This window comes from Sturnus vulgaris, chromosome 39 (genome assembly GCF_052056855.1).
Source record: "Sturnus vulgaris isolate bStuVul1 chromosome 39, bStuVul1.hap1, whole genome shotgun sequence".
NCBI lineage: Eukaryota > Metazoa > Chordata > Aves > Passeriformes > Sturnidae > Sturnus > Sturnus vulgaris.
In genome coordinates, this window is record NC_142281.1 from 151542 (window position 1) to 164776 (window position 13235).

A 13235-nucleotide genomic window follows, 5' to 3' on the forward strand; every position below is an offset into this window, starting at 1 on the left:
GTGATGACGTCACTCGCGGCGCGCCGCCGCCGCCGCTACCGGAGCGTCCCGGGAACCGCCGGGGCTGCGGCGGAAGTGACGTCACGGGGAGCCCGGGAAACGGCCGGGGATGGCCGGGAGTGACGTCAGGTGAGCGTGGGGGGGACTGGGAGGGACTGGGAAAGGACTGGGAGTGAACTGGGAGAGACTGGGAGGGAACTGGGACGGACTGGGATGAACTGGGAGAGACTGGGATCAAACTGGGAGGGAGTGGGGGGGACTGGGAACGACTGGGAAAGGACTGGGATAAACTGGGGGTGAACTGGGAGGGACTGGGAGAGACTGGGAGTGAAATGGGAGGGACTGGGATCAAACTGGGAGGGACTGGGATGAACTGGGAGTGAACTGGAAAGGACTGGGATGGACTGGGATGTTCCTGGTCTCTACTGGTTTATACTGGGAGGCACTGGGAGGCCATTGGGATGAACTGGGATTTTACTGGTTTATACTGGGAGGCACTGAGAGGTCACTGGGATGAACTGGGAGTTACTGGGAGAGCACGGGGATGTTCCTGGTCTATACTGGTTTATACTGGGAGGCACTGGGAGGGCACTGGGATGAACTGGGATGGTCCTGATCTATACTGGTTTTTACTGGGAGGCACTGGAGGGTTAAAGGGATGAATTGGGAGGACACTGGTCTATACTGGTTTATACTGGGAAGCACTGGGGGATCACTGGGATGAACTGGGATGGACTGGGATGGACTGGGATGAACTGGGAGCTCACTGCGAGCAGACTGGTCCATACTGGGATGAACTGGGATGACCTGGGAGTGCACTGGGAGGTGCTGGGGGGGTTAATGGTCCATACTGGTTTGTACTGGGATGGACTGGGAGGCACTGGGGAATCACTGGGATGAACTGGGATGAACTGATTTATACTGGGATGTTACTGGGATGGACTGGGAGACTCTGGGGGGGTTACTGGTCCTTACTGGTTTGTACTGGGATGAACTGGGAAGCACTGGGGAATCATTGGGATGAACTGGGATGATCCTGGTCTATACTGGTTTATACTGGGATGAACTGGTCCAAACTGGTCTCTCTCTCTCTCCCCCCCCCCCCCTCCCCAGCCCCTCCCCCTCCCTGCGCTTGGCCCTGGCCGGGGCCTGGTGGGCCCTGAGGGGGCGTGGCCTGAGTGGGCGTGGCCTGGATGGGCGGGGCTGGGGGCGGCTCCTGGCGCTGCTCGAGGCCGTTGGGGGAGGGGCCCCGGGGCTGCTGCAGCCCCGGCACCGCGCCCGCCTCAGCCTGGGGCTGAGGGCTCAGGTAGGCCCGGCCCACTTCCGGTTAGGCCTCGCCCACTTCCGGTGACGCCATGTCTAGTTCCGGTTACACCACGCCCGCTTCCACTAAGGCCACACCATTTCCGGTTAGGCCACACACTTCCAAGTAGGCCACACACCCACTTCCGGTTAGGCCACACACCCACTTCCGGTTAGGCCAGAAGCCCACTTCCAGTTAGGCACCGCCCGCTTCTGGTGAGGCCACACCCATTTCCAGTTAGGCCACACCTGCTTCCGGTTAAGCATTGCCCACTTCCCGTTAGGCCTCACCCACTTCCGGTTAGGCCTCGCCCGCTTCCGGTTAGGCCACGCCCAGTTGATTTTAGGCCACGCCCACCACTAAACTCTGCCTAATTTTGGTCTTTTGGGACTGAAGCCACACCCAGTTCCTTTAGGCCACGCCCACTTCGCATTAGCCCAGGCCCACTATGTTAGGCCACGCCTATGGGGTGCCGGGTAGCACCCACTTCCGGGTATGCCCCAGCACTTCCGGTTAGGCTCCACCCACTTGCTGTTAGGCCACGCCCAGCACACTAAACCCCGCCTATTTTGTGCCATTTCAATATTTAGGCCTCTCCCAGTCCTGGTTAGGCCACGCCCACTTCCTGTTGGCCACTCCCACTTCGAGTTCGGCCATGCTCATCACTCTAAACCCCGCCCGCTGTGTGCTAGGCCACGCCCACTTCCACTTAGACCGTACCCAGCTCATTTTAGGCCACACCCACCACTCTAAGCCCCGCCCACTTAAGATCTTGGTGGTTTAGGCCACACCCATTGCCATTTAGGCCACGCCCACTACTTAAAACCCCGCCTATTAAGGGGCTCAGGCCACGCCCCCTTTGGGCTAAGCCACACCCCATTCTAAACTCCACCCCCTAAGTCCTTTTATGGGCATGGAGAGCTCCAGGCCACGCCCACTGCGTCCCAAAGCCCCTCCCCATGTGATGACGTCACCCCTAAAGGCTCCAGCCCCGCCCCCACCCTACCCCCTCCCCCCTACAGGTGGTGACGTCATTGCTGCGGGAGGTCGGCCCCTCCCCCGCCGTGCTGGACGCGCTGGATTGGCTCTTCCCGGAGGGGGAGGGGCCAGGGGCTGGCCACGCCCTCGGGGTGAGACTGGGATGGACTGGGAGGGACTGGGATGGACTGGAATGGACTGGGAGGGACTGGGAGGAACTGGGATGGATTGGGACGGACTGGGAGGGGACTGGGATGAAGTGGGGCCATACTGGCATGAAATGGGATGAACTGGGAGGGTTTTGGGGCCATACTGGGATGAACTGGGGTCATACTGGGATGAACTGGGGCCATACTGGGATGGACTGGGATGGGACTGAGTGCATACTGGGATGAACTGGGAGGGTTTTGGGGCCATACTGGGATGAACTGGGGCCATACTGGGATGAAGTGGGGTCATAGTGGGATGAACTGGGATGAACTGGGGCCATACTGGGATGAACTGGGGTCATACTGGGATGAACTGGGACCATACTGGGATGGACTGGGATGGGACTGAGTGCATACTGGGATGAACTGGGAGGGTTTTGGGGCCATACTGGGATGAACTGGGGCCATACTGGGATGAAGTGGGGTCATAGTGGGATGAACTGGGATGAACTGGGGCCATACTGGGATGAACTGGGGTCATACTGGGATGAACTGGGACCATACTGGGGTGAACTGGGATGGAACTGGGGCCATACTGGGGTGAACTGGGATGAAGTGGTGCCATACTGGGATGAACTGGGATGGGACTCGAGCCATACTGGGATGAACTGGGGCCATACTGGGATGAACTGGGATGAACTGGTGCCATTTCCCAGCCCCACCCCTCCCCTCCCTCTGCCCACATACGGGGAAAGGGGGCGTGGCCAGCCCAGCCCCTCCCCATATCCATATATGGCCAAAGGGGGCGTGTCCTGAGGCAGGCCCCGCCCCCCAGACGCTGCAGGGGCGCCCCCTGGTGGCCGTGGCCGAGGAGAGCTTCCGGGAGCAGGTGCTGGGAATTCTGGGAAGTGGGCGGGGCCTGGAGCCCTTCCTGCAGGTGAGACCAGTATGGACCAGTATAAACCAGTAACCCCCTGCCAGTTCATCCTGGTAGCTTCCCAGTGAGCCCCCAGTTCCTCCCAGTATGAATCAGTAACTGCTCAGGGTCCTCCCAGTCCCTCCCAGTATGAACCAGTAACTGCTCAGGGTCCTCCCAGTCCCTCCCAGTATGAACCAGTAACTCCTCAGGGTCCTCCCAGTAACTCCCAGTCCCTCCCAGTATGAACCAGTAACTCCTCAGGGTCCTCCCAGTAACTCCCAGTCCCTCCCAGTATGAACCAGTAACCCCTCAGGGTCTTCCCAGTAACTCCCAGTCCCTCCCAGTATGAACCAGTAACCCCTCAGGGTCTTCCCAGTAACTCCCAGTCCCTCCCAGTATGAACCAGTAACCCCTCAGGGTCCTCCCAGTTCCTCCCAGTATAAACCAGTAACTGCTCAGGTTCCTCCCAGTAACTCCCAGTTACTGGTCCTCCCAGTCCTTCCCAGTATGAACCAGTAAGCTCCCAAGCCACTGCCAATTCATCCCAGTTCATCCCAGTATAAACCAGTAACGTGCCACTCGCATCCCAGTGCGCTCCCAGTAAGGACCAGTTCCAACCAGTGATCTCCCAGTAGGGCCCACTATGGCCCAGTCCCCTCCCAGTTTATCCCAGTCCATTCCAGTTTGGTCCCAGTCCATCCCAGTTTGGTCCCAGTCCCTCCCAGTTCCCTCCCAGTTTGATCCCAGTCCATCCCAGTTTGGTCCCAGTCCCTCCCAGTTCCCTCCCAGTTTGATCCCAGTCCATCCCAGTCCCTCCCAATTCATTCCAGTTCCATCCCAGTCCATCCCAGTCCTTCCCAGTTTATCCCAGTCCCCAGCAAGTTTATCCCAGTCCCTCCCAGTCCCCTCCCAGTCCCTCCCAGTCCATCCCAGTTCCTCCCAGTCCATCCCAGTCCATCCCAGTTTGATCCCAGTCTATTCCAGTCCATCCCATTTTATTCCAGTTTGATCTCAGTTCCCTCCCAGTCCCTCCCAGTCCCTGCCAGTTCCCTCCCAGTTCATCCCAGTTCCCTCCCAGTCCATCCCAGTCCATCCCAGTCCCTCCCAGTCCATCCCAGTCCCTCCCAGTCCCCTCCCAGTTCCCTCCCAGTCCCTCCCAGTCCCTCCCAGTCCCTCCCAGTCCCCTCCCAGTTCCCTCCCAGTTCCCTCCCAGTCCCTCCCAGTCCATCCCAGTACCCTTCCAGTCCCTCCCAGTCCCTCCCAGTACCCTCCCAGTCCCTCCCAGTCCCTCCCAGTTCCCTCCCAGTCCCTCCCAGTTCCCTCCCAGTCCCTCCCAGTCCCTCCCAGTCCCTCCCAGTCCCTCCCAGTTCCATCCCAGTCCCTCCCAGTCCCTCCCAGTCCCTCCCAGTTCCCTCCCAGTCCCTTCCAGTCCCTCCCAGTCCCTCCCAGTTCCCTCCCAGTCCCTCCCAGTCCCTCCCAGTACCCTCCCAGTCCCTCCCAGTCCCTCCCAGTTCCCTCCCAGTCCATCCCAGTTCCCTCCCAGTCCATCCCAGTTCCCTCCCAGTTTATCCCAGTTCCCTCCCAGTCCATCCCAGTTCCCTCCCAGTCCCTCCCAGTCCCTCCCAGTTTATCCCAGTTCCCCCCAGGAGTACGGGCCGCGGTTCCGGGATTCTCTCGGGAATCTTTTCCTGGAATTTTTGCGCCGCCTGGAGAGCGCCCTGCCCCCCCCCGACCTGGCCCAGGTGAGTCCCGCCAGGTGTGGGCGTGGCTTAAACCCCCGGGCCACGCCCACCTCGCCTTATATGGCTAAGCCCCGCCCCCTTGTTTCCTTATATGGAAATGGAGCCAAAAATCGGCGAAAAATCGCCCAAAATTAATGGGAATTAATGGAAGTCACCCAGAATTGATGGGGATTGGAAAAAAAAAATTAAAATTGATAAAAGGAGCTTGAAATTCACCCAAAATTAATGGGGATTATATAAAAAAATTAAAAAATAATAAAATGAAACCGAAATTCACCCAAAATTAATGAAAAAAAAACAGGAATTCACCCAAAATTTGCCCAAAATTTCACCCCAAATTCACCCGAAATCCACTCAAAAAATCACCCAAAAATTCTTCCAATATTCACCCAAAATTCAGCCAAAATTCACCAAAAAGTTCACCCAAAATTCGGCCAAAATCAGCAAAAATTAATGGAAGTCACCCAGAATTAATGGGGATTGTAAAAAAAAATAAAATTGATGAAAGGAGCTTGAAATTCACCCGAAATTAATGAAAATAAACAGAAATTCAGCCAGAATTTCATCCCAAATTTACCCAAAATTAACCCAAAAATTCACCCAAAATTCTCCCCAAAATTCAACCAAAATTAACCCAAATTTCGCCCAAAATTCTCCCAAAATTCATCTGAAATTCAGCCAAAATTCACCCAAAATTCAGCCAAAATTCACCCAAATTTCTCCCAAAATTCACCCGAAATTCAGCCAAAATTCACCAAAAAATTCAGCCAAAATTTGGCCAAAATCAGCAAAAATTCACCCGAAATTCACCCAAAATTCACTAAAATTTGGCCAAAATCAGTAAAAATTAATGGCAGCCACCCAAAATTAATGGGGATTATCCAAAATTTAGAAATTAATAAAAGGAGCCCGAAATTCACCCAAAATTGAAGGAAATAAACAGGAATTCACCCAAAAAATTCACCAGAAATTCGCCCAAAATCAGCAAAAATTAATGGAAGTCACCCAAAATTAATGGAGATTATAAAAAATTTTAGAAATTAATAAAAGTAGCCCGAAATTCACCAAAATGAATGAAAATAAAGAGAAATAAACTCGAACTTCATCCAAAATTGACCTGAAATTCACCAAAAATTCAGATAAAATTCCCCCAAAATTCACTCAAAATAATCTGAAATCAACCAAAATTTTTGAAATTCACCCCAAATTGGCCCCAATTGGCCCCAAATTAACAAAAACCTCCCCAAATCAACCGAAACCAGTGAAAGTCACCCCAAAATCCTCTCCGAAATTAACAAAAAACCCCAAAATTCAGCCCAAAATTTGGCCCAAAATCCACCAGAATTGACGAAAATCCCCCCAAATTCCCCCAAAATCCACAAAATTCACTTTAAACCCCCCAATCCTTCCCGAAATCCCTCAAATTCCCCCAAAATTTCCCCAAAATCCCCAAAATTTCCCCCCAAAAATTTTGCCAGGATCTTCCCCTTGATTTAAGCCCCGCCCCTTTTTTTTCCTTTTATGGCGCAGCTGGAGAGGCTCTGCCGAAGCCACGCCCCCCCGGGCTCCAGGACACGCCCCCTCCCCATCCTGCGCCTCTATTGGGCGGAGGTTGGCCACGCCCACCCAGGTAGGCGGAGCTTAAAAAGGAGGGTGGGGTTGACATGCAAATTAGACGCTTAATTTGCATATATTCCACCCACAGCGCCGGTGCCACGCCCACTTTCGGCGCAGAAAGCCACGCCCCCGTGAGTAGCCACGCCCACATCCCCCCTCCAATTGACTCGCTAGTTATGCCGCAAATTAATTATTAATTGCTGGATTAATTAGGATGAAGCGCCGCCCCCTTCGCCGCAGGCTCCGCCCACTCCGCTTCTCCCCGTACCGTGAGTGGGGAAGATTGGGATGAACCATTCGAATCGGGGGGGGGATTAGTGCAGCCAATGAGGTTTTGGGGGCATTTTGGGTCCCAATGGCAGCAAAGCACGGCTAGGGATGGGTAAGACAATTGTTTTGACGTCATTAGGCGTTTAAACAGCAAAATTTGGGGTCAAATAAGGCATTTTTTGGGGTTTTTCCGTTTCGCCCCCCCCACTCCGGCACAAAATGGCGCGGTCTGAAAGGCGGGTTGGAGCCGCTTTGATTGACAGCGCCTCCAAACAATGGGGTGCGTTTAGAACCCGGAAGCGAGCTCAGAACTACAGACGCCGCCATTTTTGTTGCCGGCAAAAGGCGGGCGCAGCGATGTGATTGGCTGAGAGGCCGGAAGTGCCTCGGCCGCCATTTTGGGTTTGGGCACTGAGGGCGCAGAGGGCGGGACCGCGCTTCCGCTTCCGCTTGGCGGCACCGAAGGCGCCGCAGCCGCCACGATGCTCATCAAAGTCAAGGTTTTTTTGGGGCGAAAAACGCGGATTTCGGGCAAATCCGGCGATTTTCCGCCATCTCCGTGAGGGGCGGGGAGGCTCGGAGGAGATTTGGGGTGAAAAGCGCGGATTTTGGGGAGGTTTCGGGCGGGGTTTTGGCGGGGGGGAGCGTGAGGGGCGAGCGCGGTGCATTGTGGGATGATGGCGCCCCCTACAGACGCTGACGGGGAAGGAGATCGAGATCGACATCGAGCCCACGGACAAGGTGAGCTCCCAGTTTGGACCAGTATAAACCAGTAAGGACCAGTTTGGGTCGGTAAGGGCCGGGCTGGGGGAAGGGGGGAAGCCCCAGGGGTCTCCCAGTTTGATCCCAGTAACGGAGAGGGGCGTCCCAGTATGGCCCAGTATCCTCCCAGTAACTCCCAGTTCATCCCAGTCCCCTCTAAATTCCTCCCAGTATGGCCCAGTCCCTCCCAGTTCCCCCAGGAGAGCTCCCAGTTCAGCCCAGTGACCGCCAGTTGCCTCCCAGTTCATCCCAGTCCCTCCCAGTAACCCAGAATTCTCTCCCAGTTTCCTCCCAGTGTCACCCAAACTGGTCCCAGTCCCTCCCAGTTCCCCCCAGTAACCTCCCAGTGTTTCCCAGTTTATCCCAGTAAGCTCCCAGTGCTCCCCAGTAAGGCCCAGCATCCTCCCAGTCCTGCCAAGTTCCCCCCAGTGCTCTCCCAGTTCATCCCAGTAAGGCCCAGTGTCCTCCCAGTTCCCTTTAATTCTTTCCCAGTTCCTCCCAGTCCGTTCCAGTTAATCCCAGTTCCCTCTCAGTCCATCCCAGTTCATCCCAGTGCCCGCCCAGCACATCCCATTATGGCCCAGTCCTTCCCAGTTTCTCCCAGTTCCTCGCAGTGTCCTCCCAGTGCCTCCCAGTTCATCCCAGTAACCTCGAATTCTCTCCCAGTTCCCTCTCAGTCCATCCCAGTTTATCCCAGTGCCCTCCCAGTTTGTCCCAGTGCCCGCCCAGTAACACCCAGTCACCTCCCAGTGCCTCCCAGTTCATCCCAGTCTGTTCTAAAGACCTCCCAGTATGGACCAGTCGTCTGCCAGTTCATCCCAGTTTCCCCCAGTGCCCTTGCAGTCCCCCCTGATTCTCTCCCAGTATGGCCCAGGTGTGTCCCAGTATGGCCCAGTAACTGCCCAGTTCATCCCAGTTCCCTCCCAGTTCCCTCCCAGTCCATCCCAGTCCCCTCCCAGTCCCCTTCCAGTCCATTCCAGTTCATCCCAGTTCATCCCAGTCTCTCTCATTCTCTCCCAGTCCCCTCCCAGTTCCCTCCCAGTCACCACCCAGTCCCTCCCAGTTCACTCCAGTCTCTTCCATTCCCTCCCCAGTTCATCCCAGTCCATCCCAGTTCCCTCCCAGTCCATCCCAGTTTATCCCAGTTCCCTCCCAGCCCCTCCCAGTCACCACCCAGTCCCTCCCAGTTCACTCCAGTCCCTTCCATTCCCTCCCCAGTTCATCCCAGTCCATCCCAGTTCCCTCCCAGTCTCCTCCCAGTCACTCCAGTGCTTCCCAGTTCATCCCAGTCCCTCCCAGTCTATCCCAGTCCCTCTCAGTTTGATCCCAGTCCCTCCCAGTTCCCTCCCATTCCATCCCAGTCCCTCCCAGTTCCCTCCCATTCCATCCCAGTGCCTTCCCAGTCCATCCAGTCCCTCCCAATCCCTCCCAGGTCCCTCCCAGTTTCCTCCCAGTTCATCCCGGTCTCCTCCCAGTCCCTCCCATTTCTCTCCCAGTTCCCTCCCAGTCCCTCGCAGTCCATCCCAGTTCCCCTCCAGTCCCTCCCAGTTCCCTCCTTGTCCATCCCAGTCCCTCCCAGTTCCCTCCCAGTCCCACCCAGATCCCTCCCAGTCCGTCCCAGTCCGTCCCACCGCCATCACCCCTTTAGGACCGCCCCCATCACCGCTTCGCGACCATAGACGAGTCCTCCGAGCCGCCCAGCGCGCCCCTTTAGCCCCGCCCACTTCCGGCGGCGCTCCGCCCCACTTCCGGTCTCTCATGCCCAAAATGGCGGCGCCCACATCTCCCAAAACCAGCGGCGGCCGCTTAGAGCGGCTGCGGCCGCAGCTCCATCCAGATGTGCCCAGGTGTGCCCCAGGTGTGCCCAGGTGTGCCCCAGGTGTGCCCAGGTGTGCGCCAGCGGTGCCCAGATGTGTTTTTTTGGCGCAGGTGGAGCGGATCAAGGAGCGCGTGGAGGAGAAGGAAGGGATCCCCCCTCAGCAGCAGCGGCTGATCTACAGCGGGAAGCAGATGTAGGCGGGGCTTAAATGGGCGTGGCCGCGGGTGGGCGGGGCCTAAAGGGGCGTGGTGGCGGGTGGGTTTAAATGGGGGGGATTCGGGTGGGAAATGGGAAAATTTGGGTTAAAAAAGGGAGGGAAATGGGGTTTAAATGGGGGCGGGGCCTAAGTGGGTGTGGTCGGGTGGGTGGGGCTTGAAGGGGTTAAAAATGGGGGAAATTCAAGTTAAAAATTCGGAAAATTTGGGCGAAAAATTGAGAAAATTTGGGTTAAAAATGGAGAAAATTGGGGTTGGGGTTTAAGTTGAAAGTGGGGAAGTTGAGGGTTAAAAATGGGGAAATTTGGGGGTTAAAATTGGGTTAAAAGTGGGGGAAATTGGTTAAAAGTCGAGTTAAGGATGGGAGAAAATTGGGTTTGAAATTGGGGTAAAAAGGGAGGAAATTTGGGGTAAAAATTTGGGGGAGAAATGGAGAAAATTGGGTTAAAATTCGGGTTAAAAATGGGGAAAATTTGGGTGGAAAATGGAGAAATTTGGGTTGAAATTCGGGGTAAAAATGGGGGAATTTGGGGTTAAAATTTAAATAAAAAATAGGGAAAAGATGAGTGAGAAATGGGGAAATTTGGGATTAAAATTTGAGTAAATATGCAGAAATTTGAGTTAAAATTCAGGTTAAAAATGGGGAAAGTTTCAGAGAAGAATGAGAAAAAAATGGGTTAAAATTGGGATAAAATGGGATCAATTCAGGGCAAAAATTGGCAAATTTGGGGTTAAAATTTAAATAAAAAAATAGAAAAAATTTGGGTGAAAAGGGAGAAATTTGGGGGTTAAAATCTGAGTGAAAAATGGGGAAAATTAGGGTTGAAATTGGGGCAAAAATGGGCGAATTTGGGCTTAAATTTTGGGGTTAGAATTTGGAAAAGCTGGGATAAAAAACGGGGAAAACTTGGGTTAAAACTGGGGGAAAAAAAAATTGATAAATTTGGGTTTAGATTTCAGGGTGAAAACGAGAAAATTTGGGCTTCAAATTGAACTCAAAAACGTGGAAATTTGGGGTTAAAATTGGATAAATTTGGGCCTAAAAGTTGGATTTTCAATGGGGTTGAGTGGGGGGTGGGCGTGGCCTGAGTGGCGTGGCCTATGGGGGTTCAAAGTGGGTGTGGTCTAAGTGGGCGTGGCCTAACTGGGTGTGGCTTTTCCCCCGCCCAGGAACGATGAGAAGACGGCGGCCGACTACAAAATCCAGGGGGGCTCCGTCCTCCATCTTGTGCTGGCCCTGCGGGGGGGCGTGGCCAGGCCCTGAGGGGGGGGCGTGGCCAGGCCCGGACCCCTCCCCCTCCCTTTCACCCTCCCCCCACCGCCGTGATTCCCCTTCCCGAGTCCGTTATTATTTAATAAAGGTTCGCTGATGACGTCAGCAGCGCGCGTGTGACGTCGTCGCTGTGTCCGTGGTGTCATTTCCCGGCGACAACTTCCGGCGGGCCCCACTTTGTCGGCGGCGTTGCCCTTTTAAGGCGGCGTTGCCCTTTTAAGGGCATCGCCGCTTTAATGCCCGTGTGGGCCCCACTGGCGGTGTTGCCCTTTTAAGGCAGCGTTGCCCTTTTAAGGCGGCTTTGCCCTTTTAAGGGCATCGCCGCTTTAAGGCCCCTGTGGGCCCCACTGGCGGCGTCGCCCTTTTAACACCTCCCACAAAACCCAAAATTTTCGCCCTAAAATGTCAAATTTTCGCCCCAAAAAATCGCTTTTTAGCCCCAAAATCACCCATTCCGCACCCCAAATCCTCAATTCCGCCCCAAAATTGTTGGTTTTGGCCCTCAAATCCTCGTTTTGTACCCTAAAATCAGGGTGGTTCAGCCCCAAAATCTCATTTTTCAGGCCTAAAATAACCCCAAAATCGCACTTTTTGGCACCAAAATCAACGTTATGGTTCCAAAACAACCGTTTAATACCCAATTTGAATGTTTGTAGGCCCCAAATTCTCATTTTTTTACCGCAAAAATCTCCATTTTTAACTCTTAATCCTCAATTCGTCCCCAAAATGCTGCATTTGGCCCCCAAAATTCCCGTTTTGCACCCCTTCATCCCCTCTTTTCGCCCAAAAAAAACCAATATTAACGCACAAATTCCCATCTTTGACCCAAACTCTCCGTTTTAGCCCCAAAATGGTCAATTTTTGCCCAAATTTCTCATTTTTATCCCCAAAACCGCCACTTTTAACCCCAAACCCCTCCTGCCGCTTTAATACCATAGACGAGTCCTCCGAGCGGCCTAGCGCTCCGCTTAGCCCCGCCCCACTTCCGGCGGCGCTCCGCCCCACTTCCGCTTTTCTTCCTGATTTAAAATGGCTGCGCCCACGTTTTCCAAGATGGCGGCGCCCGCTTTGGAGCAGCTCCTCACGGAGCTTCTGGAGCCCGACAGCGCCAGAATTCGCCAGGTACCGGGAAATTTGGGAAAAATTGGGAATTTTTTTTGAATTCCCGAGTTTTTTCCAGAACTTTTGAGCCTTTTCCAGGCCACGGCGCGGCTGAGGGAAAGCGCTGGAAGAGCCGGAGACGAGCGAAGCCCTCGTGGTGCTGCTGAGAGAGGCAGAGAAGCCGGAGGTTTGGGGGGGGGATTTTTTGGGGAATTTTTGGGAATTTTGGGGGAATTTCAGGGAATTTTGGAGAAAATTTGGGATTTGGGGGGGAATTTTGAGGGGATTTCAGGGAATTTTTGGGGGGAATTTGGGATTTTGGTGAGCCCCGGGGGGGAATTTTGGGGGGGTCCTGAGGGGATTTGAGGAATTTTGGCGAATCCTGAGGGAATTTTGAGGGAATTTGGGGGAAATTTTGGGGATCCTGAGGGGGATTTGAGGGGAAATTTGGGGATTTTGGGGGATGCTGAAAAGATTTTGGGGGATCCCGAGGGAATTTTGGGAGAATTTTGGGGTTTGGGGAGGATTTTGGCAAAATCTGGAGGGAATTTTGAGGGATTTTTATGGTGTTTGGGGGGAAATTTTGGGAGATCCTGAGGAGATTTTGGGGGAATTTTTTGAGATTTGAGGTTTTTTGGGAGGGATTTTAAGGATTTGGGGAAATTTTGGGGATCTTGGACGGAAATTTTGGGATTTGTGGGGGAATTTTGAGGGATTCCTGAGGGGAATTTGAGGAAAATTTGGGAATTTCGAGGAGGTTTTGGGGAAATTCGGGGGGAAAATTTGGGATTTTTGGGAAATTTGGGGGAAATTTTGGGATTTTGGGGAATTTTTGGGAATCTGAGCAGATTTTTGGAGGAATTTTGGTATTTTTGGGGGAGGATTTGTGGAATTTTGGGTCTCCTGGGCCGATTTTGGGTGGAATTTTGGGAATTTTGGGATCTTAGCTGGATTTTTGGGGTCAATTTTTGGACATTTTGGGGTTCCCAGATGAATTTTGGGATTCCCAGATGGATTTTGGGTGAAATTTGGACATTTTGGGGTGAATTTCTGGAATTTTGGGGTGAATTTGTGGAATTTTGGTGTA

General features: G+C 53.9%; 2 protein-coding genes across 4 annotated transcripts; both read left to right on the forward strand.

The window, feature by feature from the left end:
- The first annotated feature begins 8 nt into the window (after positions 1-8).
- On the forward strand, positions 9-11171 carry TINF2 (TERF1 interacting nuclear factor 2). 3 transcript variants are annotated; one of them, XM_088155417.1, is made up of 11 exons: positions 9-129; positions 1114-1306; positions 2326-2433; positions 3266-3367; positions 4996-5091; positions 6622-6721; positions 6797-6839; positions 6922-6977; positions 7672-7750; positions 9670-9752; positions 10945-11171. In XM_088155417.1, the coding sequence occupies exons 1-10, from the start codon at positions 110-112 to the stop codon at positions 9731-9733; spliced, it is 861 nt and encodes a 286-aa protein (XP_088011543.1). In that variant the 5' UTR covers positions 9-109; the 3' UTR covers positions 9734-9752; positions 10945-11171. The 3 variants fall into 3 exon arrangements, with proteins under 3 accessions (XP_088011543.1, XP_088011545.1, XP_088011544.1); XM_088155418.1 differs by having other exon boundaries at positions 37-129; positions 7672-7719; XM_088155419.1 differs by lacking the exon at positions 4996-5091.
- LOC148220440 (uncharacterized) lies at positions 7757-9752 on the forward strand. The gene is made up of 2 exons (XM_088155416.1): positions 7757-9587; positions 9620-9752. Exon 1 carries the CDS (start codon positions 8316-8318, stop codon positions 9417-9419), a length of 1104 nt encoding a protein of 367 aa, XP_088011542.1. The 5' UTR covers positions 7757-8315; the 3' UTR covers positions 9420-9587; positions 9620-9752.
- Positions 11172-13235: the final 2064 nt, after the last annotated feature.